The 25,962-nt window shown below is 40.7% G+C and overlaps 1 protein-coding gene across 1 annotated transcript in view; it reads right to left on the bottom strand.

Moving 5' to 3' along the window:
- The window catches only part of STARD9 (StAR related lipid transfer domain containing 9), a 146,729-nt gene that overhangs the window by 45,296 nt on the left and 75,471 nt on the right, over nt 1-25,962 (bottom strand). Inside the window, exons 4-14 of the mRNA XM_069105668.1 lie at nt 24,087-24,119; nt 23,918-23,979; nt 20,569-20,681; nt 16,693-16,762; nt 15,739-15,811; nt 7,843-7,910; nt 6,889-6,986; nt 5,942-6,151; nt 5,630-5,727; nt 4,882-4,959; nt 4,401-4,472 (exon numbers count right to left, since the gene is read on the bottom strand). Coding sequence (XP_068961769.1) covers nt 4,401-4,472; nt 4,882-4,959; nt 5,630-5,727; nt 5,942-6,151; nt 6,889-6,986; nt 7,843-7,910; nt 15,739-15,811; nt 16,693-16,762; nt 20,569-20,681; nt 23,918-23,979; nt 24,087-24,119 — 975 coding nt within the window. The remainder of the gene's footprint in view (nt 1-4,400; nt 4,473-4,881; nt 4,960-5,629; nt 5,728-5,941; nt 6,152-6,888; nt 6,987-7,842; nt 7,911-15,738; nt 15,812-16,692; nt 16,763-20,568; nt 20,682-23,917; nt 23,980-24,086; nt 24,120-25,962) is intronic.

Below are 25,962 nucleotides of genomic sequence, written 5' to 3'. Positions count from 1 at the left end.
AGGAGGAACCCATCACCTCTGAAGACAGTCCATTACACTTCTGGACAGTTATGCTTTCCTGATATCAAATTTCACCTTGCTTCTCTACGCTTCTACCCACCAGTCTCCTGGGACTAGACAGAAAAAGTCTAATCCCTCCAAAACACATCCCTTCAAATACCTGACTCAGTTAGTTACCCTGTCTCCTCTCTCTTCCTCCCATCCCTAGTCTTCTCTTCTTCAGGCTAAACACACACTTAGTCTTCAACAAATCCTCACTATGACATTGACTCAAGGCACTTGACCATCCTGGTTGCCCTCCTTTGGACCCTCTCTAGCTCATCAATGTCCTTCTTAAACCATGGCACCCAGAAGGGAGAGCAACACTCCAGATGAGGGCAGAGAGTACAGTAGCACCTGCACAAGTGCCTGTTTCTGAAAACTATAACTCTCTTAAGGCAACCCAAGATCACATTGACTTTTTTTTGGTGGCTGTATCATATTGCTGACCTATATGGATTCTATAGTCCACCCAAACTCTGAGGTGGTGTTTTCTTTTGACACCTGCTCTCCAACGACCTCTATTATACTTGTTATGTTCCTAGGAGCTGGAAAAGATCTGGGAGGTCATCTGATAAAGCCCAAGGTCAAAAAGGTAGCAAGCATCAAAGGAGAAATCTGAACCCAGGTCCTTGGACTCTAGAGCCAGGGTTCTTTTCAGTGGGCCATGCTGCATCCAAGGGTAAGACTTTAACTATATCACTATTGGATTTCATTTTGCTAGATTCTCTGGTCTATCAAGATCAAGACTGACTCTATCACCTGGTTTGTCAGTCATCCCTCACTCTTTGTATCCATCAACGCATTCAACCAAGACTTTGATTAAAATGTTAAACAGCAACAAGGTCAAGCACATATTTCAGACTTCTAGGATACTCCTAGAGAACTCCTTTCATGATGATTTTGAACCATTAACTACTATTCCTTGGTTCAGGATATTCAACCATTTCTGAATCCACCTAATAAATGTATTATCATCTACAGTAAAGTCAATTTTTGTGCCATGGACCCTTCTGATGGTGTGAAGTCTTTGGACATCTTCTATAATAATATTTAAAATAAAATGCAAAAATAAATAAATAGATGAATGAATTTTAAATGCATAAAATAAGATGCAAAAGATTATAAAGGAAGCCAATTATATTTAAGTGAAATTATCAAAATATTTTTAAAAAGAAGTTCACAGACTTCTGGTTAAGAACTCCTGATTTAGATCAGAGCAGACTGCATTGTAGCATCAAGACTCCAAAGTGTGGCTCAGAGCAGATGAAAATATAACTGGGAAATATTTAACAAAATAAGTAAAAATACAATGGAACAGAGATAATGTTAATATGTGGTTTTCTAAGTCAATATGCAGCCCACAGAGATTTTTACATATGGTTTAGAGATCTGTGTTTCCATTTGAGTTTGCTATGACCAGTCTTGATCATCCTTGAGAATAGTATGAGACACATTATCAAAAGTCTTGCTAAAACCTAAATACTCCAGATCCATAATATTATCTTCATCTACTAGTCTAATTGATAATCTTGTCAAAAAAGGAAATGGGGTAAGCCTATTATAGCCTATTATATAGCCATAGCATATATAGTCAAGCCTATTATATAGCCATGACCTATTCTTGATAAAGCCATGGTGGCTCTTTGTAATGACTGCTTTCCTTTTGGATGTTCACCAACATTTAATAATAATGATAATAATAATAACAATAATGCAACAATATGAATAACTTTTACATACTATATGCCAGAAGCTATACCAAGCACTTTACAAATAGCATCTCATTTGTCCTCAAAACAGTCCTGGTTAGATGCCCATCGTAAAGGTAATGGGATTTGATGATCTTCCATGCCTCTTGTATTGGCAAGCAAAGAAGTACTTAGCACCTTGTTTCAAGTTCATGATTGTGTCAAGTATTAAGATCCAGAATTTGAGAATCCTACAGTGGGATGAACTTGCTGATGTAACAGGAAGGGGCAGAACAGTGAGGATCTAATACCATATATAAGGAAAAGCCCAAGCTAGAGAGCCAGAACTTCTGAGAGCTGCTAAGAACTTCTGAGAGCCAGCCAGAGCTGTTGAAAACTTCTGAGAGCCAGCTAGAACTGCCAAGAACGAGAACTGCTGGGAGCAAGCAGTGTGGAGGCTGAGAAGCTACTGTGAGTGAGGAGAGGAGGATCCTTGTTTGAGGGAGCCTGTTTTGTTTTGAAGGTTTGGGAATGTGAGTGTTCACTGCATTGACTATGTATACCAACTTCGTGTTTACTGTAATGATTTTGACTTTCTGATTTTGTGACTCAGTTTTCTGTTATCTGAATAAATGCTTTGGTTCTGTCCTCCATGTGGAGAGCCTGTTATATTTTGTGAATCACAACTACACAAGCATATTCATAGCTACCATGGTGAATATTGCATTACTGGTACACCCATCAATTAGAGAATGGCTGCACAAGTTGTGGTATACAAATGTAATGGAATACTATTGTGCTATAAGAAATTATGAATAGGCAGACTTCAGAAAAACCTGAAAAGACTTATATGAACTGATGCTCAGTGAAATGTGCGGAACCAGAAGAACATTGTACACAGTAACAGCCACAGTGTGAAATGACTGACTTTGACAGATTTAGTTAGCCCTTCTCAGCAATGCAAGGTCCTAAAATAATTCCAAAAGTCTCACGATGGAAAATGCCAGCCACATCCAGAAGAAAGAACTATGGAGTCTGAATGCAGAGTGCAGCAGACTATTTTATTTTTGTTTTGTCTTTTTCTTTCTCATGGTTCCTCCTATTCATTCTGGTTCTTCTATACAACATGACTAATGTGAAACTATATTTAACAGGAAAATATGTATAGAGTCTATATTGGATTTTATGCTGTCTTGGAAAGGGAGAAGGGAGGGGAGGGGGAGAAAATATAAAACTCAAAGAAATGAATGTTGAAAACTAAAAATAAATAAATAAACTTAAAAAAAAAGAAACAGTCCTGGGTGCTATTATGATCCCTATTTTACAAATGAAGAAATTGAGGCAAGGAGAGGTTACCTTAGTGTCTGAGACCATATTTGAACTCACATCTTCCTGACTCCTGGACTATAGTTCTATAGTTCTATCTGCTACACCACTGGCTGCCCTTTTCTATAATTATTTTTAAAATAATTTTTGTTTATTTTATCAATTTAATTAATACATTTTTAAAAATTTGCCCGTTTCTTTAATTATCCATTCCAGTATTTTCCTAGGAATTGAAGACAAGGTCACTGGCCCTTTGTAACTTTTTTTTCAAAATATCAGGGCATTTGCCTTTCTCCTATCTCAAGACTCAAGTCCCATTTTCATGAAGCCTTCTGATTATTTCAAACTCAGTGGTTTCTCCATTTTCTCAATGATTTTGCATATAAAAGAAATTTTCATAGTAATTCCCTTTTACATTTCTTTTTTAAGAATAAGTTTTGATATATTTTGGGTTTTTTTAACACAATAGTTGTTTCCAGATATAGCTTCTCCCCTTCAAAAAGAAAGCCTTCTAACAAAGATCTTCCTTGCAACTCAGAAAAGCTTAACAAAGCCAACACAATGACTACATCTGACAGCGTAAACAACATTTCATAGCTGTGGTCTCCCAGATCTCCAATAAAAAGAAAGATCTATTTCTTCATCTCTTCTCTGAAATTGATCATTACAATTACTAAGCATCCAGGTTAATTTTAGTATTTGTTTTACATTATTGTAGCAATTGTGTATACTACCCTCCTTATTCTGCTTGCTTCACTCTACACTAGCTTGTACAAGTTTTCTAATGTTTCTTTGCATTCCCCATATTTGTTATTTTTATAGTTCATTAACACTCACAAGCTGCAATTTCTTCAGCATTCTCCAATCAATTGGCACCCAGTTTGTTTCCAGTATTCTTGCTATCACAAAAAAGTGCTATTAGGGATATTTTGGTAAATATAGTACCTTCATGTTGTGCTTCCTATCTGTAGCTAAGCATTCAGCTGTTTTCAAATTGTCTCCCTAGCTAGATCATATGCTCCTTGAGGGGAAGAGATCAAGTCCTAGAGCACTGTTTTTAGTGGGCATTCAATAAAATCTGCTGAATGACTGCTTGGTTAAATGAAAATAAGCCCTTCCTCTGTAGTTGAGTGTAATGACTCCTAAAAGGAGACTCCACAATCCCCTTAAAGGATCAGAAACAGTAAGAAAGTCACAAAAGAAACACACACTCCCAGGTAAAACGATGGAGCTGGAAACTACCACCCAAACTAAAGAGAGCCCCACCCCAGAAGGGATGGACAATCACAAGGACCAACCCTCTCTACTGCAAATCCTGTCCCTTATCCCATCAAAAACACTCACCTTCATCTCATTATGGAGAACCAGCTCCTTAAGGTTTCCATTCCTTCCATCTGTGAAGGGACCCAAATTCCCCTGGGCAAACAAAGGGAGCAGAGATGGCCATTGTTCAGAAGGAACCTCCAAGCATTCTTGTGGGGGAAGACGCAGGAAGAAAGGAGAATTTCTCTCCAAAATCAGAAGTAAGAGAAAAGCTAATAAAGGTACATATAATCAGATGAGGGGAAAGTTTTTCTCCTCACACAATTACTAACAAACTCAGAGAAACATACCCCTATACCTTCCACCCATCTACTCACACATGCATGCATGCATGCAATGTTTCCTCATTGCCCTAGGTGACCCCAGTAATGATGCCAGAGGAGCAACTACACGGTTGTTCTCTCATAACACTACCAGCATGGAAGACTGGAGAATACAGCTGGAGCTCTCTCATGAGGAATTTCCTGCTTGTGTAGGGGAAGCTTCTGGGTATCCCACATACCAGTTCAAAGCTCAGGAGCATGCCTTTCAACCTTTCGATTTCTTCCCGAAGTTCTCTAATTAATTTTACATTTGCATCCTAAAACAAAAAGGACTAGGGATGAGCCGTGCCAGGTTTCCAGGTCCATGCAGCCAACCAGCAATCACAACTTCAACCACTCAGTGAGCAAATACTTTCTGCCACATAATTCATGAAACATTACTAGAATTTTTCACTAAAATAATTAAAGAAGCCTTTAGAAATTACTGAAATTTTTTCATTCAAGATTCATCTAAATTATCTAGCCATCCTTAAGATCTCCCCTTCTAGGTCATAATATACAAAGAAATAGCAAAAGGGTTGCAACTGAGGAGGAAAATAGTCTAAAACACATAAAACAAGAACAAATACAGAATGAATTTCTGCGGCACCCAGAAATTTACAATGTTCTTTCCTGAAATTAAAGTACATTGGGGGTTTTCAAAGGCATGGTCTTATAAAAAAAAAATGCTATGTTAGCAAGGTCAAGCTCAGAGGTGAAAGTCTTGTCACCCTGGGAGAAAATATTTAAGTCCCTCCTCTTCTGGTACCAAGGCTGTTATCTGGGAATAACTGCCTGGCCACCAATAGAGACTTGGGGTGTAGGCAAGGTAGAAATAAGCAAGAGGACAAGATACAGAAGTGTAGAAATGAGACCTCAGGCCAACCTCAGAGGGCAGTACCATCAGTGGCACCTACCACTCCTATCCAGTGTTTCAGATAAGCTCACCTCATTCACACGTGGCTTGTTTATGATGTTTTTGGCACTGGATGCATATCTCAGTGTGCTCATGGTCTCACTGTAACTGGAGTTTGCAGGAGACACAGCTGAAGGAGGGAGAAGAAAGTTAAAATTATTAACCCCTCCAAACCTCATGTATCCTACTATCTCCAATCTACCTACTGGAGATCTTGCCACTAATAGCCCAACACGTGAATTTTTAAAAACTAGGAAAATGGGCACAGCCTGGGCAGACATTGCCCATCCCTCTGGGCCAGAACGTGGCCCTTACACACAGAGCTGACCCAGTCTCACACTCACTGGCTACCATGATGGTCTTGGAATTGCCTCCTAGACTATCTTTCAGCAGCCAGGTCAGCACAGAGTCCCGATAGGGGATGTACGATTGCTTTCGAGGGACTCCGCCAATACTGCCAGCCACTGAGGGAGAGCTGAGGCTCCCACTGTCTCCACCTTCACTGGATGTGCTATTTGGGCTCTGGTAACTGACGAACACCTGGGAGTTTTGCGCTTCAAAAAGAAGACAGAAGAAAAAAGAAAATTAAAAAGCAGATCACATCTTGTAAATAAGGTTATTAAAGAATTCAAAAGAAAGCATTTCATTTCTTAGCCTTCTCAAGGACTTTTTGACTCCTGTCCTGCAGGAAGCAAGCTGTATTAACTGCTTGCTTAATTCCTCTAAAAATGAAAATATAGTGCTGGGGAGATGGCCCCAACTGTAATCCAGTGTATTACAAAATTACAAAATGAATGAGCAATTTTTTATATCTGAAACCATTAAGCATTAAGTGCTAGGCACTGGAAATACACAGGCAAAAACTGGAACAGTCCCTGTCCTCAAGAAGTTTACATTCTACTAGGAAAAACAAAATGTACACAGATAAGAGGAATACAAAAGTAAATTTCAAGGTTGAGGGAGGGCAAGGAAGACAGCAAGCTGAGGGAATCAGGAAAAATCTCTTGCTAGAGGTGAGCTGAAGAAAGCCAGAGATTCCAAGTAGCCAAAACCAACAATTCCTGGTACAGAGAGAACATCAAGTCGGCCTGCTTGGCTGGAACAGAGAGACTGTATGGTTAATCCATCTTTGGAAAAGAATCCCTAAAAAGAAACTGAGGCTCTCCTCTAAGCAGTAGCTATTTATTTCCATTGCCCTCATCCTCACTGAAGAGTGACAGAAAGATCTGCTGGGGACTCTCAGAAGGCTCCCTCTTCCCCCACTTAGTGATCCAGGCCTTTGGAGCGTTACCTAAGGTAGAGATGACAATGCCCAGAGTCACCAGGGACTTGTTAATGCTGGCACCTTCAGTGATCCGGTCCTTACAATAGCTGGGATCTGCCCTTTCACTGAAAAACAAGCCAGGAAGGATGCAAGATTAGGAATGGATACCTCAATTCTTTGCAATCCCTGAATGCTTCATAAAGTCTCTCTTAGGTACAATGGAAGAGGGCTAAATTTGGAGCCCAGGACTTGGTTTAAATGCCACCTCTGCTACTAACTACCAGTGTGACCTGGGACAAGTCATTTCTCTATGCTTCAGAATCCTCATTGCCAATAGGTAGGGCAACAATAGAGCAACAAGAGGATTTATGAGGTCCCATGATCCCAAAAAGAAGTCCTGGTTGCATAAATTGCTAAGCAGTTAAAAAAAAAAAAGAACTTTTGCCTCATTTAATCTTCCAGTAGTTAGGGGGCACCCATCACTCAAGATTTTTTTTGTCTATATGTAGTCATGAGGGCCCTCAAATTAGAATAGCAAGTAATCAATAAATCCATCAATAAGCATTTTTAAAATGAGTACCCTATGTGAGGTGCTAGGAACACAAAGGGAAAAAAAAAACATTCTTGATGTCCAGGAATTCAAGAATAGGATTCCTTACCAATACATCACAGACAGTATTAATGTCCCCCCTGTAAAAATTTGTCAATTGATTTCCCTTCTGGCCAGTTCCACAGCAGAGATGGAAGGTTTGGTAACCCTGTGACTTCCACCCACCCAGATGGAATCTCAGCAACAAGTTAATTAAGTTTCCAAATAATTTGTTTCTTTTATACTTTCCTCAGGATGTCTGCAAGGTATATAAAGCTAAAAGCCCTGCCAAAGTTCACAAGTAATATAATAGGAATGTGAGCATGGCAGTTGCCTCAGACAGTCTCCACCAGGAAGTGACACCTGAGACCCCACAGGGGAACCACAATTACCTGCCTGCCAGATCCACCAGATTGATTTTGCTGGCAATTTCAGAAGAGAGGTTGTTCTCCAGGACAGCCTAAAGGAAGAAACACACTTAAATGTCATCAGGTAAAAACAGATTAAGGCAACTAGGTAGCTCAGTGAGAGCGCTGTGTCTGGAGTCCGGAAGACCTGACTGGGTTATTAGCATGCTATGTATAGTCCACGGGGTCATAGAGTCAGACATGACTGAATGACTGAACAACAAGGGAAATGCATTAGGCTTCAGGGTAGCTTTATTTAACCATGGTTAGTTTTAGTCAGCTGCATGGCACAGATGGAAGAATGTGCTCAACAGTGAGCTTTTCTGATAAAGGTGTCTTTAGCAAGATAAACAAGCTATATATTTAATTAGCATACATGAGATTTCATAGGAAAGCAAAGGAGACACATAAGAAATCTCATTAATTAATTTAATTTAATTAATCTCATTATTATGGAAAATAGTCCCCAATAGCTAATAAAAGCTTTTATTCCATATGAAATTATCATGGCTAAAATGTATGCTAATTAAGTAAAATGTTGTTGAAAATTTCATTCATTTCATTTCTTGAAAATATGCATAGTTAAAGAGATTTCCTATGTATCCAGACTTTGGGGACATCCTGTATAACGGACTGATTCAAACTTGTTAAAATAAGAGACATTCAGTGAATAGAGCACTGGCCCTGAAGTTGGGAGGTCTCGAGTTCAAATCCAACCTCAGACACTTGACACTTTAGCTGTGTGACCTTGGGCAAATCACTTAACCCCAATTGCCTTGCATTCCCCCCTCCAAAAAAATAAAATAAGAGACATTCACCCAACTGATAATGATCAAAGGATATGAATAGGCAGTTTTCAAGGGAAGAAATCCAAGCTATCAACAACCATATTTTAAAAATCATTAATAATCCTGGGGTTCTGACACTCATCAGATTGGAAAAGTTGACCAAAAATAAAAAGGAAAAGACTAACGTTGGTGGGGATACATAGAAACAGACAGACGAAAGCACTCACTGATGGTGGAAGTGTGAATTAGTCCAGCCATTCTGGAAAGTAATTTGGAACTATGCCCCCAAAGTTACTAAATTGTGTGTAGCCTTTGACTCTCTGATACCACTGCTAAGCCTTTAGCCCAAAGAGATCCAAAAAAGAGGGAAAGAATTCATATTTAACAATAACATGCATATAAAAGTATATAGAGACATCCTTAGACTGTAAGCTCCTTGAGGCTAAGAACTGTCTTTTACCTCTTTTTATATCCCCAGTGCTTAGCACAGTGCCTGGAACATAGTAGGTCCTTAATGAATGTTAAGTGAACTGAATATAGCCCTTTAAGTTGAAATGATTGATACTGATCCTATTTACAGTTGATTGAGCTTGTCCTGTAACTGCTTATGTTCTATAATTCATTTTGTTCTGTAATTGATAAGTCATGGGTCTCTGTCTCTGAAGTTGGTTCAGAATTCAGCTGGTCTATAATGAGTTATGTTCAAAAAGCAATTCTTGCCTCAAGGAATTTAACTGGCCTCTGGGAAGGCGTATGAACAAAGGAAGCTGGGCCTAATATCTTTACATCACCAAGGATGTCTGGTTTGTTGTCTCCAAGGCTGGGTCATTATCAGTAACTCTGCAGGGGGTCCCAGACAATGAGCACTTAGTCACAAGGAAGGAAGGAGGGGTCATTGTTAGCCTCCATTATGAAACTTCCAACCAATCATGTTGCTCCCTGCACCTCACATCTATAACCAATCATATCATTCCCTGTGATTCAGTTATGCAATGACGTCACCTACCCTGTTTTGTACTCTCTGAGACCCTATAAAAGAAAACTGTCCCCTTCATTTGGGGTCTCAGCTCACTAAGGAAACTGGGATCCTATTTATAGGTAGATTTTCATTTTAACAATAAATTGATCATACTCAGAACTTCTGTGCCTCGGTTTACCTAATTTTAACTGTTACAAAGGTTTACAAAGTGCTTTACACATATTAATTTATTTAGTTCTTACAATAATCCTGTAAGGTAGGTGATATTATTATCTCCAATTTGATGAGGAAACAGAGGTAGGCAGTGTTTAAGTGACTTGCCCAGGGTCTCAGGGCCTAATAAGTATCTGAGGCAGGACTGAACTCAGGTTTTCTTAACTCCAAATCCACTACTCAATTAATCAAATGCTTCAACTTATCAGTTGGAAAATATTTACTTTTTCTGGAGGCAAAGAAATAGAATCTAAGGGTGTATTTATCAGATGGGGAATGGCCGAACACATAACAGTATACAAGTATAATAGAATACTATTGTGAGGTGGAAATGGTAAAGAGGACAGTTTTAGAGAAACCTGAGAAGATTTATGTGAACTGTTGCTGAGGGAGGTGATCAGAACCAGAGATCAACTTACAGTATAACAATGTTGTAAAAATGAACAATTTCAAAAAACTTAAAGAACTCTAATCAATGCAATAATTAGCCAAAATTCCAAATGACAGATGATGAATAATTCTACTCAGTTGTTGACAGAGAAGTGAGTAAAATGAGACATATGGTTCTGGACAGGGCCAATACAGGAATTTCATTTGCTTGACTATGAATATTTACGATGAAAGTTTGGTTTCCTTTCTTTTCCCTCCGTGGGGTTTAGAAGAGGTGGAAGAAATAAAAACTAAATATTGGGTAATTTTTTAAATTGTAAAAATGAATGCTATATTTCATTGAGGCAGCTAGGTAGAGAAGGTGATAGACCTGGAGTCAGGGAGGTTTCATGACCCCATTGGGGGTTTTCTTGGCAAATATACTACAGTGGCTTGACATTTCCTTCTACAGATGAGGAAATTGAGGCAAACTGGGTTAAGTGACTTATCCAGGGTCATACAGATAGTGTCTGAGACCAGATTTCAATTCATGAGGATGAATCCTCCTGATTCCAAGCCCAGTGCTCTATTCACACAACTGCTGGCAGGAGGCATGTAGCAAGAATCCCTTTTCTACTGTCTGCCTTTATTCACTGAATATGAGTTCTCTAATCTTTCCTTTATATGGTCAGTATAGCACCCCCAAGGGTCACCCCTAGTCACCCCGATCTATATCTTGCCACTGAACCCAGATGGTTCCAGAGAAGAGAGTGAGGCTGGTGACATTGCACAGCCCTCCCTTACTTAAATCAAATTTACTTGCATGTCATGGTACCACCAACCTGATGTCATTGTCCTCTTTGAGAATGAAGAACAAGCAACAGCCCCTGTGAGTAGTAATGGAGACCCAACTGGAACTGGCCAGGTGAGCAACACAGCTTGCTCTTTCTTTCTTTGTAGCTTGTTTATTTTTTAGTTTACATCATTCATTTGCACAAGATTTTGAGTTACAAATTTTCTCCCCATTTTCCCCTATCTACCACCCCAAAAAAGCGATCCCTTTGAATATCCCCTCCCCCAATCTGCTCTCTCCAATATCTTCCCCCATCCTCCCTCTGACTTTCCAGTAGGGCACGGTGGATCTCTATGCCCCAGTGCCTGTATATCTTATTTCCCAGTTACATGTAAAATAATAATAATATATATTTTTAAACATTTGATTTTAAAACTTTGAATTCCAGATTCTTTCCCTACCTCATCACCCACCCTTACAGGGAAGATAAGCAATTTAATATAGGTTCAGTGAGAATAAGGTTGATTCATTCCCTTTTGCCTTCCTGTTCTTCCCCTCCATTGCAACAGTTTTCCCTTGCCTCTTCTATATGAGATAGTTTACCCCATTCTTTCTCTCCCCATCTCCTCTCATTATATTGGTCTCTCACCTCTTAATTTCACCTTTTAAATATTATCCCTTCCTATTCAACTGGTCCTATACATACACATACACACACACATTTCTATTCCCTTCAACTATTCTCATACTGAGAAAAGTTTCATAAGTTACAATTATTGTTTTTCCATGTAGGAATGTAAGTAGTTCAACTTTGATAAGTTCCTTATGATTTCTTTTCCCTGTTTACCTTCTCGTGCTTCTCTTGCTTCTTGTATCTGAATGTCAAATTTTCTATCCAACTCTGTTTTTTTCATCAAGAATGCTTGAAAGTTGGGCGGCCAGGTGGCTCAGCGAGTAAGAGCACCGGCTCCAGTGTTGGGACGACCTGGAGATCGAATCCCGGGCTCAGACACTCAGCACCACACCCAGAAATAACTGGCCGTGTAACCTTGAGCAAGTTACTTAACCCCGATTGCTTAAAAAAAAAAAAAGAATGCTTGAAAGTCCTCTATTCCATTAAATGACCACATTGTCCCCTGAAACATGATACTAAGTTTTGCTGGGTAGGTAATTCTTGGTTTAATCCCAGCTCCTTTGACCTCCAGAATATCATATTTCAAGTCTTTTGACCCCTCAATGGAGAAGCTGCCAGATCCTGTGTTATCCTGATTGTGTTTCCACAGTATTTAAGTTGTTTCTTCCTGGCTGCTTGTAATATTTTCTCCTTGATCTGGGAACTCTGGAACCTGGCTATAATATTCCTAGGAGTTTTCTTTTTGGGATCTTTTTCAAGAGGTGATCAGTGGATTCTTTCAACCTCTATTTTGCTCTCTGGTTCTAAAACATCAGGACAATTTTCCTTGAGTATTTCTTGGAGGATGATTTCTAGGTTCTTTTTTTGATCATGGCTTTCAGGTAGTCCAATAACTTTTCAATTATCTTTCCTGGATCTATTTTCCAGGTCAGTGGTTTTTCCAATGAGATATTTCACATTGCCTTCTATTCTTTCATTTGTTTGGATCTGTTTAATAGTATCTTGATTTCTCATAAAGTCACTAGCTTCCATTTGCTCCAATCTAATTCTGAAGGAATGATTCTCTTCAGTGAGCTTTTGAGATTCTTTTTCCATATGGTAAATTAGTCTTTTTAGGGCATTCTTCTCCTCATTGGCTTTTTGAGCCTCTTTTGCCATTTGAGTTAGACTATTTTTTAAGGTGTTATTTTCTTCAGTCAGGTTGTTGACTCTCATTTTATAATTTTCTTGCATCATTCTCATTTCTCTTCCCAATTTTTCCTCCACTTCTTTTATTTGGTTTTCAAAATCCTTCTTAAGCTCCTCTCTGGCCTGTAAGCAGCTTATTCTTTTCTTGGAAGCTTTTGGTGTAGGAGTTCTAACTTTTCTGTCTTCCTCCTGTTCCATGCCCCGGTCCTTTTTGTCCCCAAAATAGGAATCTAAGGTTTGACAGCTGTGCTTGTTTCCCTCGTTTGCTCATGTTGCCACTCAATTATTTGACTTTTGAGCTTTTTGCCACAGTAGAACTCTGCTACCAGAGAGGGGAGCTTTGTCCCAATTGCTGGGGTTTTCGCAGCTGCTGAAGCTATTACTTGGGTGCCTTCTCTGAAGCCTCCACATGCTCTGGCAAACTGGTCATGCGCCCCAGAACCTCTGCCCTAGACCACAATCCAGATGCAAGCAGATCAAAGCAAGAGTGATTACCCCTCAGACTGGTCGCTTTGTCTCCCTACAATCTACAGACCAGGAGCTCTGAAGCAGCCACATGACAGTGGCTGCACAGCCACAGCACCTTTTCCCTTCAAGGGGTAAAGGCCTGACCTCACTCCTGAACTCCCAGTTCACAAAGTCCACACTGCACTGGCCTCTCACTTTGTCCTTAGCATCTATGGGTTGATAATTCTGGAAACTGCCACAGCTGCTGGTGATCTGAAGTCCCTCCACCCAGAGGCTGGTTGTGGCCACCCTAAGGCTAAAACCTCAGGGTCGGTGGCTGGGCTCAGCTCCCAACATGCTGCGTTGGCCACTTCCTGCTGGCCTGCCAGGCTGTCCTCAGCGGGAGGTTAGCTTCTCTGTGTCATTTTGTAGGTTCTGTAGCTCCAAAGTTTGTTCAGGGCCACCTTTTACATGAATTGGAGGAGGCAGAAGCAGGAACCCCCAGAAGTCCTGTTTGTACTCTGTCATTTTGACTCTGTCCCCCCAGTGGGGCTGTTATGATGATACATTGTTGCTCTTTCTTTCTTTTTCTTTCTTTCGTTTTTCTTCTTTCCTTCTTTCTGTTGAAGTTTAGGGTGCTGGGAACTCTGAAATGTAAGGGTGCATGGGGGTCTGCCTTGAAAGAATATAACCATTCAAGCCTTCCAATCAAAGTATCAAGTTTATTGTGATGCCAACAGAAGCAGGCAAGATTCTAAGTGAATCTGTGCATTTGAAGAGGATGGGACTGACAGTTTTATACAGGAAAAAAAAACTGTGAGAAGATCTGGATAGGATTAAAAGGTGACAGGTAGCCTGGGGTGGGCCAGGTGCAAACAATGAAAGGAGTTAATCGGTCTGGGCTGACTTGGAGGACCACAGGGAAAGGACAGGTAAAAAGACTGTTGAGTATTTAGGTAGAAATGTGTGGGAAAGTTCAGCGGCAAAGACATGGTCTTTTCCTTTTAAGGGTCCAGTGCAAGTCCTATAACCCCATCACTTTCTTCCTTCCCCTTCCCTCCTTCCTTCCTTCCTTTCTTTTTTCCCTTCCCTTCCCTCTGTCCACACAGGGTATCATACCCTTACCTGTCGGTGCTCTAACTAAAGGAATATAAATCTTCATCACTGAAACCTTGCAAAACACATTAGGGTTTAAGGGCTAGATTTCTTTCTTAAGGGTCATGCCTCAAATCCAAATCATTCTGGCTCTCATTGATTGACCAACAGTAGGTCCCAGGCCAAGCCCCACTTGGTCATCGTTTGGACCCTGATTGGTTCAGAGTGAATGCAAATAACAAATTGTTTCTGTTTTGGCCAGAAACCCTGAGGTTCTTCATCTCTCAGACTGATTTTTTTTTTTGACTAGGTAAAAGAGGCCATTCTCTGCCTCATTTCTTACCTAGCTTTAATCATTGGTTTATAATGACTGGGAGTTGCCTCAGTCATATTGAGACCTGTTCAATATTTATTTTCTAACTCTTCCACCTCTTCTAAACCCCAAAGGGGAAAAAAAGGAAACAAAACCTTTGTAATGATTGGATGTTGCCTCATTCATACTGAGACCTGTTAAAGACCTTAATTTAAAAGGGTCTCCCACTGCATCTGACTATCTCCAGTCATCCTGATCTATATCTTTCCACTGGACCCAGATGGTCCTAGAGGAGAGAGTGAGGCTGGTGACTATTCACAAGCCTCCCTCACTTAAATCCAATTCACTTGCATGCTATGGCATCACATTTCTGCTGTCATGGTCGTCTTTGAGAACAAAGGACAAACACAACCTCCCCCCTGCTATAAGAATAAGGTTCCTAAAAAGCTGGGGTGCTTTTCCTTCTAAATTTTTATTATCTTTCCCTAAAATGGAAGATGGAGATGAAAGTGCTCTGAAAAATAAAAGGTGTCTTATAAATGAACTGGTATTATCAAAGTAACAACAATAGCAACAACAAGAATATGCATTTATCTGTATTACTCAATAAGGTTTACAAAGCACTTTACAAATATTTCATTTTGTCCTCACAAAAGCCCTGGGAGATAGGTGCTATCACAATACCCATTTTATAGAAGGGGAAATTGAGGCAAAGAGAGGTCAAATCACTCTCCTAATGTCACACAGGTAATAAATATATGAGTCAGGATTTGAACTCAGATCTTCCTGACTCCAGATTGAGCACTTTACCCACTATACCACTTACTTTACCCACTATGCCCTTTGAATGCATGTGGTTTGTTTAGACTGTTTACAAATCATCTCTCTACTGTATAAAAACAAATTAATACAAAGAAAGAAAATACTGTTTACAAATCATCTCTCTACTGAATAAAAACAAAGTAATACATGAGAAAGGAGGGGGAAAGACAGGGAAAGAAATGAGATGGATGAATGTAAGGGAAAGAAAAGTCACTCAGACTTGAGAAAAAAATAACTAACCTGTGTATAGTAGATGGTGAATATGGCATGGGATCTACTGCTGGCCTCATGAACATGGGTGGCTGCTGTGATTCTGTGTATACAAGGGAAGACAATAGGACAATAACATTGTGAACATGCTGACACCTTTGGAAAGCCGGAGGAAGAACATGAAATAGTACAGCTAAGACTGAAATATGGCACTATCAAGATTTCTAGACTTTGGTGTCGAGTCCTAAGGGAAGAAGTCTAAACCAGAGTCGGGCTTCTGCCTTCATGATGCTACACTGAAGCAAGAGGGCAGCTGAGTTGAGTTGATTATCCAAAGTTCTTTCTCTGTCGTAGCTCCTATGGTATGTTCCAATTTGTCTTCTCTGTTTTTCAAATCTCTAGCAAGGTCTCAGAGAAGGTGGATGTAACCTCAGTAGCATGGCCCAACCCTAAGCTAAGGTGAGAACATTCTGAGAAGTGACAGGAACAAAAGTTCCCAGTACAATTCTAGAAAAACAATAAATAGGAAGATAGAACTCGGTGAACATTTCAAAGACAGAGAGGACAAATTAGAACATACCACAGCAGCTAGAATAGAAAAAGAACTTTGGAAAATGAACTTAGCCGCGACATTTCACACTATGGGAGGGCAAAACCAAGCCCAAAACTCACTGTTGAATAGAATTATATTTTGATACAGTGGGGAAAGCTCCAGATTTAGCTTCAAAGAACCTGTGTTTGAATCTTAGACACATCATATTTCCCCTCTGGACCTCATTTTTCTCTTATGTCAAATGATGCGGTTTGTTTAATGATCTTAGATACAATCTTTCAAGCTCTAAATTTGATGATTCTAAAACTCCGGTTTCAGGAACAAGAAGAGTCTTTAAACCCAGATCACCAACCCTGACAATAGATTGGTGCTCACAAGGGACAGAAAAGACAAAACCAAGGAGTGATGGAGATGACAAAGAAAACCATTACCTGTTTGCTACACCTTCTTCCAAGAGACCAATTATCTGCCTAGAGTTGGTAACCACATGCTGAGATAAGCCTGTTCAATTTATAAAAAGAAGAAGAAAAGGGAAATAACATTATTTCTTTAAGTTCAACTTACTCCATCCCTTGGCAGACAAGATCAGCTGAGCTCACATTCAATCATTCCTTTGCTCATTTATTTGACAAGTATCTCTAGCAGCTTAGAGTCACAAAAGCATAAATCACAGCACAGGTAACAATGTGAGATATTGCATGTATCATTAAGTATCAAATGAGTTGTTATTGTCGTTGTTATTTGTCCTTCGTTCTCAAAGAGGACCATAACATCAAGGAGGTGATGCCATGGCATGCAAGTAAATTGTATTTAGGTGAGTGCAAAGTCCATGCAAAGCTGTGCAAAGTCACCACCTTCACTTTCCCCTCCAGAGCCATCTGGGTCCAGTGGCAAGATATAGATCAGGACAATTGGAGATGGCCCTGGGTGCAGTGGGAGACCTTGGCCTTTTTAAGCTAAGGTCTTTAAGAGGTCTCAGTTGGACTGAGGCAACACCCAATCAGTGATTAAGGCCAGGTAAGAAATGAGGCAGAGAATGGTCTCTTTTACGAAGTCAAAAAAATATATCAATCCAAGAGGGGAAGATCTTCAGGATTTCTAGCCAAAACAAAAACAACTGCTATTTACATTCACTCTGAGTCAATCAGGGTCCAAACAATGACCAAGTGGGACTTGACCTAGGACCAATCAATGGGAGCCCAAGTGATTTGGGTTTAAGGCATGGTCCTTAAGAAAGAAATCTAGCCTGTAAACCCCAAGATATCTTGTGACATTTCAGCAATCAAAATTTACATTTCTTTGGGCAGAACACCCACAGGTAAAGGCATGATACCCTATGTAGACAGAGAGAAGGTGAAAGGAGGAGAGGGAAAGGGAGGGGAAGGGGGAGAGGAATAAACTAGACAGATTCTGAGATGAATCCGGATTTCTCTAGTTCATTCACAATGAGAGCTCCTACACTGGGCATTGTGGGGGATAAATCTTCAGGATGAGAATGTCTGCAAACATACAGAAGCCTGCAGGCTTATGTTTGTCTCTCCCTCAAGGTCTCAGTTGGTATGACACAGTTCCCACCATCTCACAGTCTTAAAACTAGAGCTACCAACATGGTGACCCAACTGTTAACTGATTTAAGTAATAAGATCATAGATATTTATTTATTTATTTATTGGTGAGGCAATCAGGGTTAAGTGACTTGCCCAGGGTCACACAGCTAGTAAGTGTCAAGTATCTGAGGACAAATTTGAACTCAGGTCCTCCTTCTGACTCCAGGGTCAGTTCTTTATCCAGTGCTCCACCTAGCTGCCCCAAGATCACAAATTTAAAGCTGGAAGGGGCCTTAGATGCCATTGACTCAAATGCCCTCATTTTTCAAAGAAGGAATCTGAAGCCTCCTGAGGTTAAGTCCCCAGGGTCACTCAGGTAGGAGAGCTAGGATTTAAACCCAGATCCTGGGACTTCAAATCCAATACTCCTTCTACTGTACCACACTTGAGTCAGCATAAGTCTCTACCTTCAGTTCACTTGCCACAGTCACCCATCACGATCAAATGCTGCTACATGAAGCCACAATCCAGAACATCAAGCTATGTGGGCCTCTTTTTAAGCTTCCATTTCTCTCTTTCTTGAAAACAGAACAAAGTACTCAACAACCCTAAAATAAAACTTGTGAAATCCCTCCCCCAACAAAATTTGGAGTAGCATGATATATGGCCAAATGAAATAAATGAAAAAAATCTATCCCATTAATTCTTTTACCTAATCCTACATTCCACTTCATTGCCATTTAATTATTTCACACAAATGTGACATTTTTCATCTCCCCCAACTATACCATAATTTTTTGAGGGTAAGACTATTATTTCCTTCTTATTTTTCTGTCTCTTACGGTACCCATAGCTTCTCAATAAATGCTTGCTGAACTAAACTGAATTGATTTCAAACAGGAAATAAATAAATCATGGCTCTAGAGATTAACAAACATAGGTTACAAAAATAAAAGCCACCAGGGGGCAGCATTACGAAAAACAGCAATTGAATGCTGGTTCAATACTTTTCACAGGTTTCTTATTCACCTGAACGAACCTGGTGAACTCCTAACCCCACCCCTACCCCCATAGCTTACACCATTCCTCTGACATGGAATGACTCCTCCTCACCCCCTCCACTGCTGTTTGCCATGATTTTCCCCGATCTTAATCTATTCATCCTACAAGGCTTTATTCATAGAACCCATGAAACCCTCCATGATCCCAATCCAAGATGGTCCCACCACTTCTGATTTCATAGATCACCTGTTGTCTGGGCCACTCCTTTGACATTTACTATCATGTATGACTACCCTAACCTTTCATGTGAATACTTCTTACCACCCAGACTGTACCTTCTTTTTCGTATCTACTCAATCTGCTCTTCTAAGGCTCTACTCACCATTCCAGTACAAAAAGCCCTTCCCTGGCCATCATCCCCTATGTGTGTTCTTTCTTCTAACAGAATGGAAGCTCTTTTAGGGCAGGCATTGTCTTTACTTTGTTATTTATCTTGAATGTACTGATTCAACCAAGCAGTTTCCCTCATTAGGATATAAGCTCCTTGAGGGCAGAGATGTTTTATTTCTATCCCTAAGGCTTAGCACAAGTTAGTGGTACATAGTAACCACTTATAAACACTTGTTGATTGTTGACTGAATGATTGTATTTGTACCCCCAGCATAATGCTTGGCACACAGTGTTTAGTAAGTGATTTTTCATTCATTCATTTATTCATTCATTCACTGAATCCCCTAAAGTTCCTAGAGTAAATGCCTTTCACACAACAAATTTCTTTTTGATTAGCTGACTGCTCTTTTCACTTTCAAAATACGTTTCTTAAAGAGGGCCAAAATTTGCTCAGGAAGGGCGCGGAACTGCTTATAATGTATTGGAAACAATCTGTGTGTTATCCAAAAAGGGGAAAGCAGCCTGTGACAGAGATATTTATGGGGAGTTTAAAAAAGGAATGGGTGTATTCTCACATAGTTTTGTATAGGGAAATCAAATTAATGTCTAGGAAAAAAACAACAAATGGCAACGGTTATATTCCCAAATTTCCATTTATTTCATTCTAGCATATGGGAATGAAAAACTGGAAAAACATTGTTGTCTAGAGGGACTGTAAAAAAAAAATTATAGCCTAGGCTTCTATCACTGACTTTTGTTGTTCAACCACTGAGCTAATGACAGAGCTCGTGTCATGGTCAATTTAATGGGATCCGTAAATGCCATGATCTGGTCATATGAGCAGGTGCTGACCTGGCCAAGTGTCCAACATTTGGCCACTATGGTGACTGGATCCTGCTCCTGTCATCCATCTCAGCTCACCAAACAGATAACGCTGAAGAGGTATGTTTCCAGTCTATCTCCAGAGGCTGGCTCCTATAAGCCCATATGTATCTGTGTTGAAAGGCCCCAAGTACCCAACGCATCAATGACTTCTCCCTAGGGGCCTAAGGATGTTCACTTTCGGGAGCTCAGTCCTCCCTGGTGGGTAACAAGACCTGACCCAGTAAGAGCTGATAGTCTGTAAAGCATTACACAAAAACTCCTGCAAATACATCTCTTCCACTCCCCAACTTCTGACACTGACAGTGAGTGATGGGCAGGGGAGTCATATAACATCATATAAAACTCACCAGTTTTTATTTTGGTCTCAGATCTCAGGGCTTATGGAGTTTATCCTGGATTTTGGTTCCCATCCCCTCCTTCCCAGGTCTTTCTGTCCTAGGCCCTGGCTACAGATTTGGAGATGGGCATTAACAATAGTCTTACCTTGTACATAAGGGCCTGTCTCTGGGTGTTCCCTGACCCGCAGGGTGTAGGGCTTTTTCTGATCAGACTGTTTCAGCAGATCCCGTACTCTTTCATTGTAGATTTCTAGGAAACTAGAGGAAAAAAGGAAAAAAATGCCAGTGTTCATCCTTGGTTTAACAGGAAAAGAGATGGGCTAAGGATCAACAGGCTTTAGATCAAGGTCCAGTTCTGCCTCTGAATATGATGACATGACCTTGGACAAATCAGCTCCTCGATTTATTTATCTATAAAATGGGTTCAGCCTAAAATGTGAAAAGAACATTAGACTTCGAGTCAGGAGACATGGATTTAAGTCCTGACTGTGTGATAAATGGCAACTGCTTAACCTTTGGGGCCCTCAGTTCTCTCAACAATAAAATGAAGAGTTTGCACCAAATCATGGATTCTTAATTAGATTTCAGCAGGTCCACAAATTTCAATGGGAAAAATTACATCTTTATTTTCACTAACCTTTAACTGAAATTTAGCATTTCCTTCTATTGTCATTTTTTCTAAAAACTATATTATTTTGAGAAAGGGTCCATAGGCTTGACCAGATTGCTTGCGGGGGGGGGGGGGGGGGGGAGGGGTGATCCATGACACAAATAAAGGTGATTTGTTTGTCTTTTGGAGACTAGACTTCCCTAGCTCACAGGAGCTCTGACCTACTCCATTTCTAGTCTGGACCAGTTTACCTTTCCTTAGGCAGCCCCCACCCTGCCACAAGCACTCCCTGCAGCTTTCAGTAGCTCACCAGAATTAGTGAAGGCACCCAATTAACTTTTGCCCTACTGCAATCAACAAGCATTTATTAAGCGCCATCTACATGCCAGGCATAAGGTAAACGACAGTCCTTGCTCTCAAAGAGTGTATAGTCTATTGCAATTAAGAATTCTGAGCTCAAGTGATTCACCAGCCTCAGCCTCTCCAATAGCAGTGATAAAAAACCATGTGCCCCTATGCCCAGCCACCGAAAAGAAGATTAAGAACCTGTGGACTAGACAATATAAAGGGTTCTTCCAGCTCAATCATTCTATGGTTCAGAAGGTCAGAGAAGATAATATAAGTCAAGTGCCTTGTAACCCTACAGGATTCTATCAGTGTAAACAGAATTTTAAAAAGAGTTTATGACATTTGTAGTTGTTACTTCACGGGATTTTTATTTCCACAGAGATGAGTTCAGCACTCAAGGGGCAATTTAAACTCAAAAGGACTGTGCACCATAGCCATCACATGACACACTGTGCCCATGACGTCCAAAAGACAGGCAGAACTGTAGAATGAGCTGGAAACAACCTTGCGGATCATGCAGTCCAGCTCCCTACTTTACAGGGCCAGGAGGGCAGAGTCTTGCCCCAGGTCATTCAATTAGTAGCAAAGCCAGAAGATAAGACCCAGGTGTCCTGACTCCAAGACCAATCCTCTTCCATTGTCATGGGGTCAGACATGAGGTGTTGCTATTGATTAAAATGGCAAAACATAATATTAAATAAAATCATACAGCAAGATGTTAAATGAGTGCATTATCTCCTGAGGGCTAAGAGTCACAAACCTAGACTTGCAGAGTAATGGCAAATGAGGCAGAGCATGTGGACAGTTGCAGTGGCTGGAGAGAAAAAAAAGAAGCAGGTTTTGGAAAAAGAATGTGAGAGGAGGGGGCAGCTAGGTGGAGCAGTGAATAGAGCACGGCCCTGGAGTCAGGAGAACCTGAGATCAAATCCGGCCTCCCAAATCTGGCCTCAGACACATGACACTTACTAGCTGTGTGATCTTAGGCAAGTCACTTAACCCCAATTGCCCTGCCCTCCCCCCTCCAAAAAGCAAAAGGAAAAAAAAAAGAATGTGAGAGAAGACAGAGAACTACTTCCATAGAAAGTCTTCGTCAGATTGGGGGGAGGGGAAGAGAAAGAGAGACAGAGAGAGATAGAAAGTGAGGGAAGCAGGGAGGGGGAGGGGGAGGGGGGGGGGGGGGAGAGGGGGAGGGGAGAGGGAGAGGGAGAGAAAGAGAACCACAGCCAACAGGCATAATTCACAGCTATAGACGAAGTTATGGGGCTAGTGTGGAGCAGTGGAAAGACAGCTGTGTTTGCAGTCCAAGGATTAGGGTCTGAATCCCACGTTCTGCCATTACTTATCCTATGACCTTGAACAAGTCACTTATACCCTGGGCATCAGTTTCCTCACCCATAAAATTAGGGGGTTGGACTAGATGACCTCTGAGGTCCCATCCCAACTTTATATCAGTGGCCCCAAGACTTTGCTATAGGTCTCAGCTGTCATAAATCCAATCTGACAATCAAGAAAATGAAAGAAAGAAGATGAGAGCTTTTGTCTTTGAAGTTAGAGGAAAGAAGCAATAGAGAAATACTAGGAATCATAAGGTGGCCCAGTGGTTAGAGTGCTGGGTCAGAAATCAGGAAGGCTCGTCTTCCCGAGTTCAAATCCAGACTCGGACACTTACTAGATGTGTGACCCTGGGCAAGCCCCTTAATGCTGTTTGCCTCAGTTTCCTCATCTGTAAAATGAGTCAGAGAAGGAATTGGAAAACCACTCCAGTCACTTTGCCAAGAAAACCCTAAATGGGGTCACCAGGAATTGAACACGACTGAACAACAGCAGGAATCATAAAGTTATGGTCAGAATAGTGCCTACTGGTTTAAAGAAAGTGCTACTGATTTGAAGAAAATAGTTTTATGGAACAAGAAAATCTATTTTCTGTAATACATGTCATATACACACATATTTACATACATACTATATACATATATTGTGCTATTTATCCATATGTGTATATAATATAAATGTAGCTTATATGTGTGTGTATATACACATATACATCTACCACATAGAGCTCTATTATGAGGGAACCATTCGGTAGCTTTAAAGCATCAAATCAGTGAGATGTGCACTTATTATTGGGATGCCATGCTGGGCAGGGATATTTGTTGCTATGGCATCAGCAGTTCAAAAGTTGAATCACATTCACACCGTTCCTCATCAGCTCTCCCTCACCTTTTCACACTGTCATACAAGGTTTCTGGTTGCCTCCCAGAGAACAAACCTGGAAGGCCAACCCTGAAAAGAAAGACCAAGAAGGGACACATGACCACATGAAGGGTACAAGAAAGATTAACCATATGGGCTGGATCGGTCCACACAGGACCTGCTCAGTAATACCACCTGCAGAAGGGTGAGGAAGAAGTTAGAAGTGTTATGTAGCCCTGAGCATTTGAGTGGCCAGAAACAGGAGAGCACTGGTGAGGGTGCCTAAATCTTGAGATAAAACGGAAATAGAGGATCTAGGCCTCAAAACTTAACCAGTTCCTACCTTACTCTTATCCTGCAGGATGAAGGCAAGTTGGAATAGTCATCTTCCTTTGAGAAGAGGCCCTATACAAACCAGAAGATTAGGTGTTTCCCATGTGATTTCAACATAAAGGATTAGAAAACGAGGTCTATTGTGACAAAGGGTCCAGACTGAGAAGAGATTTCTATACCTCGCATATCCGTGGTGTTAACCCCAAGGAGGCCTGGGGAGAAGGAGGAAAAAAAAAACACAATTACTTTGTGTTCTCCTAGTTCTGTCTGCTTCACTATGCATCAGCTCATGTAAGCCTTTCCAGGTTTTTCTGAAATCATCCTGCTTGTCATTTCTTATAGCACAATAATATTTCATTACAATCATATACTAGAGTTTGTTTAGCCATTCCCCACTTGACAGACATCTCTTCAATTTCCAATTCTTAGCCACCCCAAAAAGAGCTGCTATAAATATTTTTGTATAAATAGGTCCTTTTCCCTTTTGGGGGGATGTCTTTGGTATAGAGACCTAGCAGCAGTATTGCTAGATCAAAAGCTATGCACAGTTTTATAGCCTTTTGGGCACACGGTTCCAAATTGCTCTCCTGCATGGTTGGATCAGTTTACAGCTCCACCAAAACTGCATTAGTGTCCCAGTTTTCCCACCTCCCCTCCAGCATTTACCTTTTATGTCATATTAGACACTCTGATAGGTGTGAGGTGGTCCTCAGAGTTGTTTTAATTTGCATTTCTCTGATCAAAGGGTAAAAGATTTAGGACATTTTTTCATGACTATAGATAGCTTTGTCTGAAAAACTGCCTGTTCATAACCTTTGACCATTTATCAACTGGGGAATGACTTCTATTTTTATAAATCTGACCCAGTTATATTAAGGAAATGAGGCCATTATCAGAGATACTAGTTGCAAAAAATTTTCCCCAGTTTTCTGTTTTACTTATAATTTTGGTTGCATTGGTTTTGTTTGTACAAAAAAAATTTAATTTTATATAACCAAAATTATCTATTTTACATTTTGTAATGCTCACAAAGGGATCTTCTTAAGGGCCTCACCTATTTGTTTTACTTAAGTAATGAGCTAAATCCTCAAGCCCTATCTCCCACCCTATTCCCCTTCAAAAGATTCCTAAGACCTCTCATATATACAGCTTAGAATTTTGACCATGCTAATCTTGGACCCTGGGCATTGCCCAGGTTAGCACCTAGGATATTGCTGGATTTTATCATAAAATCAAAGCTGCATAGAGATCTAAATCGCCAAGTGGCAGGTTTAAATCGTATCAGGAATTCAGGCTACTCATACATATGGGCTATCAAAGAAAGTCATAAAAAGTCCTGCACATTAGAAGGTTCACTAAATCCAAGTCCCAGCTTAAAGCTCATGTTCCATGGGAGCCCTTTCCTAATCTCCCTTAAAGCTCGTGCCTTCCCTCAGTGGTTATCTCCAGTCTAGCCCAAATGAACCTTGTCTGTACACAGCCACTTGCACATTGTCTCACCCATTGGGCTGGACTTCTTGAGAGCAGGGGCTGGGTTTGCCCCTGCTTGTCCTTGTATCCCCAGCACTTAGCTGGTGGGTGTGATAGTAATGGAATGTGGAGATCCCCCTGTAAGGGCTTGGTTTTCAAACTGATTGTGTTAAAACCCAGAGCTTGTTAATCCTACCTGTGGGATGGACTTGTTGACTTGAAAAGAGAGACAAGAACTGGGAGGAGCTGGTGACGTAGATTTGGAGAGACAAGAGAGAGGCAGAAGAACTTTTTGGAAGCAGCACCTCGTGGATGCAGAGAGAGACCGAGAGAATTGCTGGGAGCCACTTTGAATTGCCCTGGACTTTTGAGACCTGCCCCCTGAGCTGCCAAGGACTGAGGAGACATGGATGTTTTGCTGGTACTTTGTCTGTCTGTTTTGATGTTGTTTTGCCAGATTTGTCCACTGGTGAAAGACAGTCCTTTTGTTGAAGAAGTCCTGGAACCTGGCTGTTGGTTCAGAGCTCCTGAGACTGTTCTGCAGACAGAGAGTGAATACTGTCCACTGGTGAAGGACAGTGCTGT

This window comes from Petaurus breviceps, unplaced genomic scaffold (genome assembly GCF_028583685.1).
Source record: "Petaurus breviceps papuanus isolate PSGF00001 unplaced genomic scaffold, PetGlider_PUasm1.0 77, whole genome shotgun sequence".
NCBI classification, from domain to species: domain Eukaryota; kingdom Metazoa; phylum Chordata; class Mammalia; order Diprotodontia; family Petauridae; genus Petaurus; species Petaurus breviceps.
This window is presented reverse-complemented; position numbering and strand designations above follow the sequence as displayed.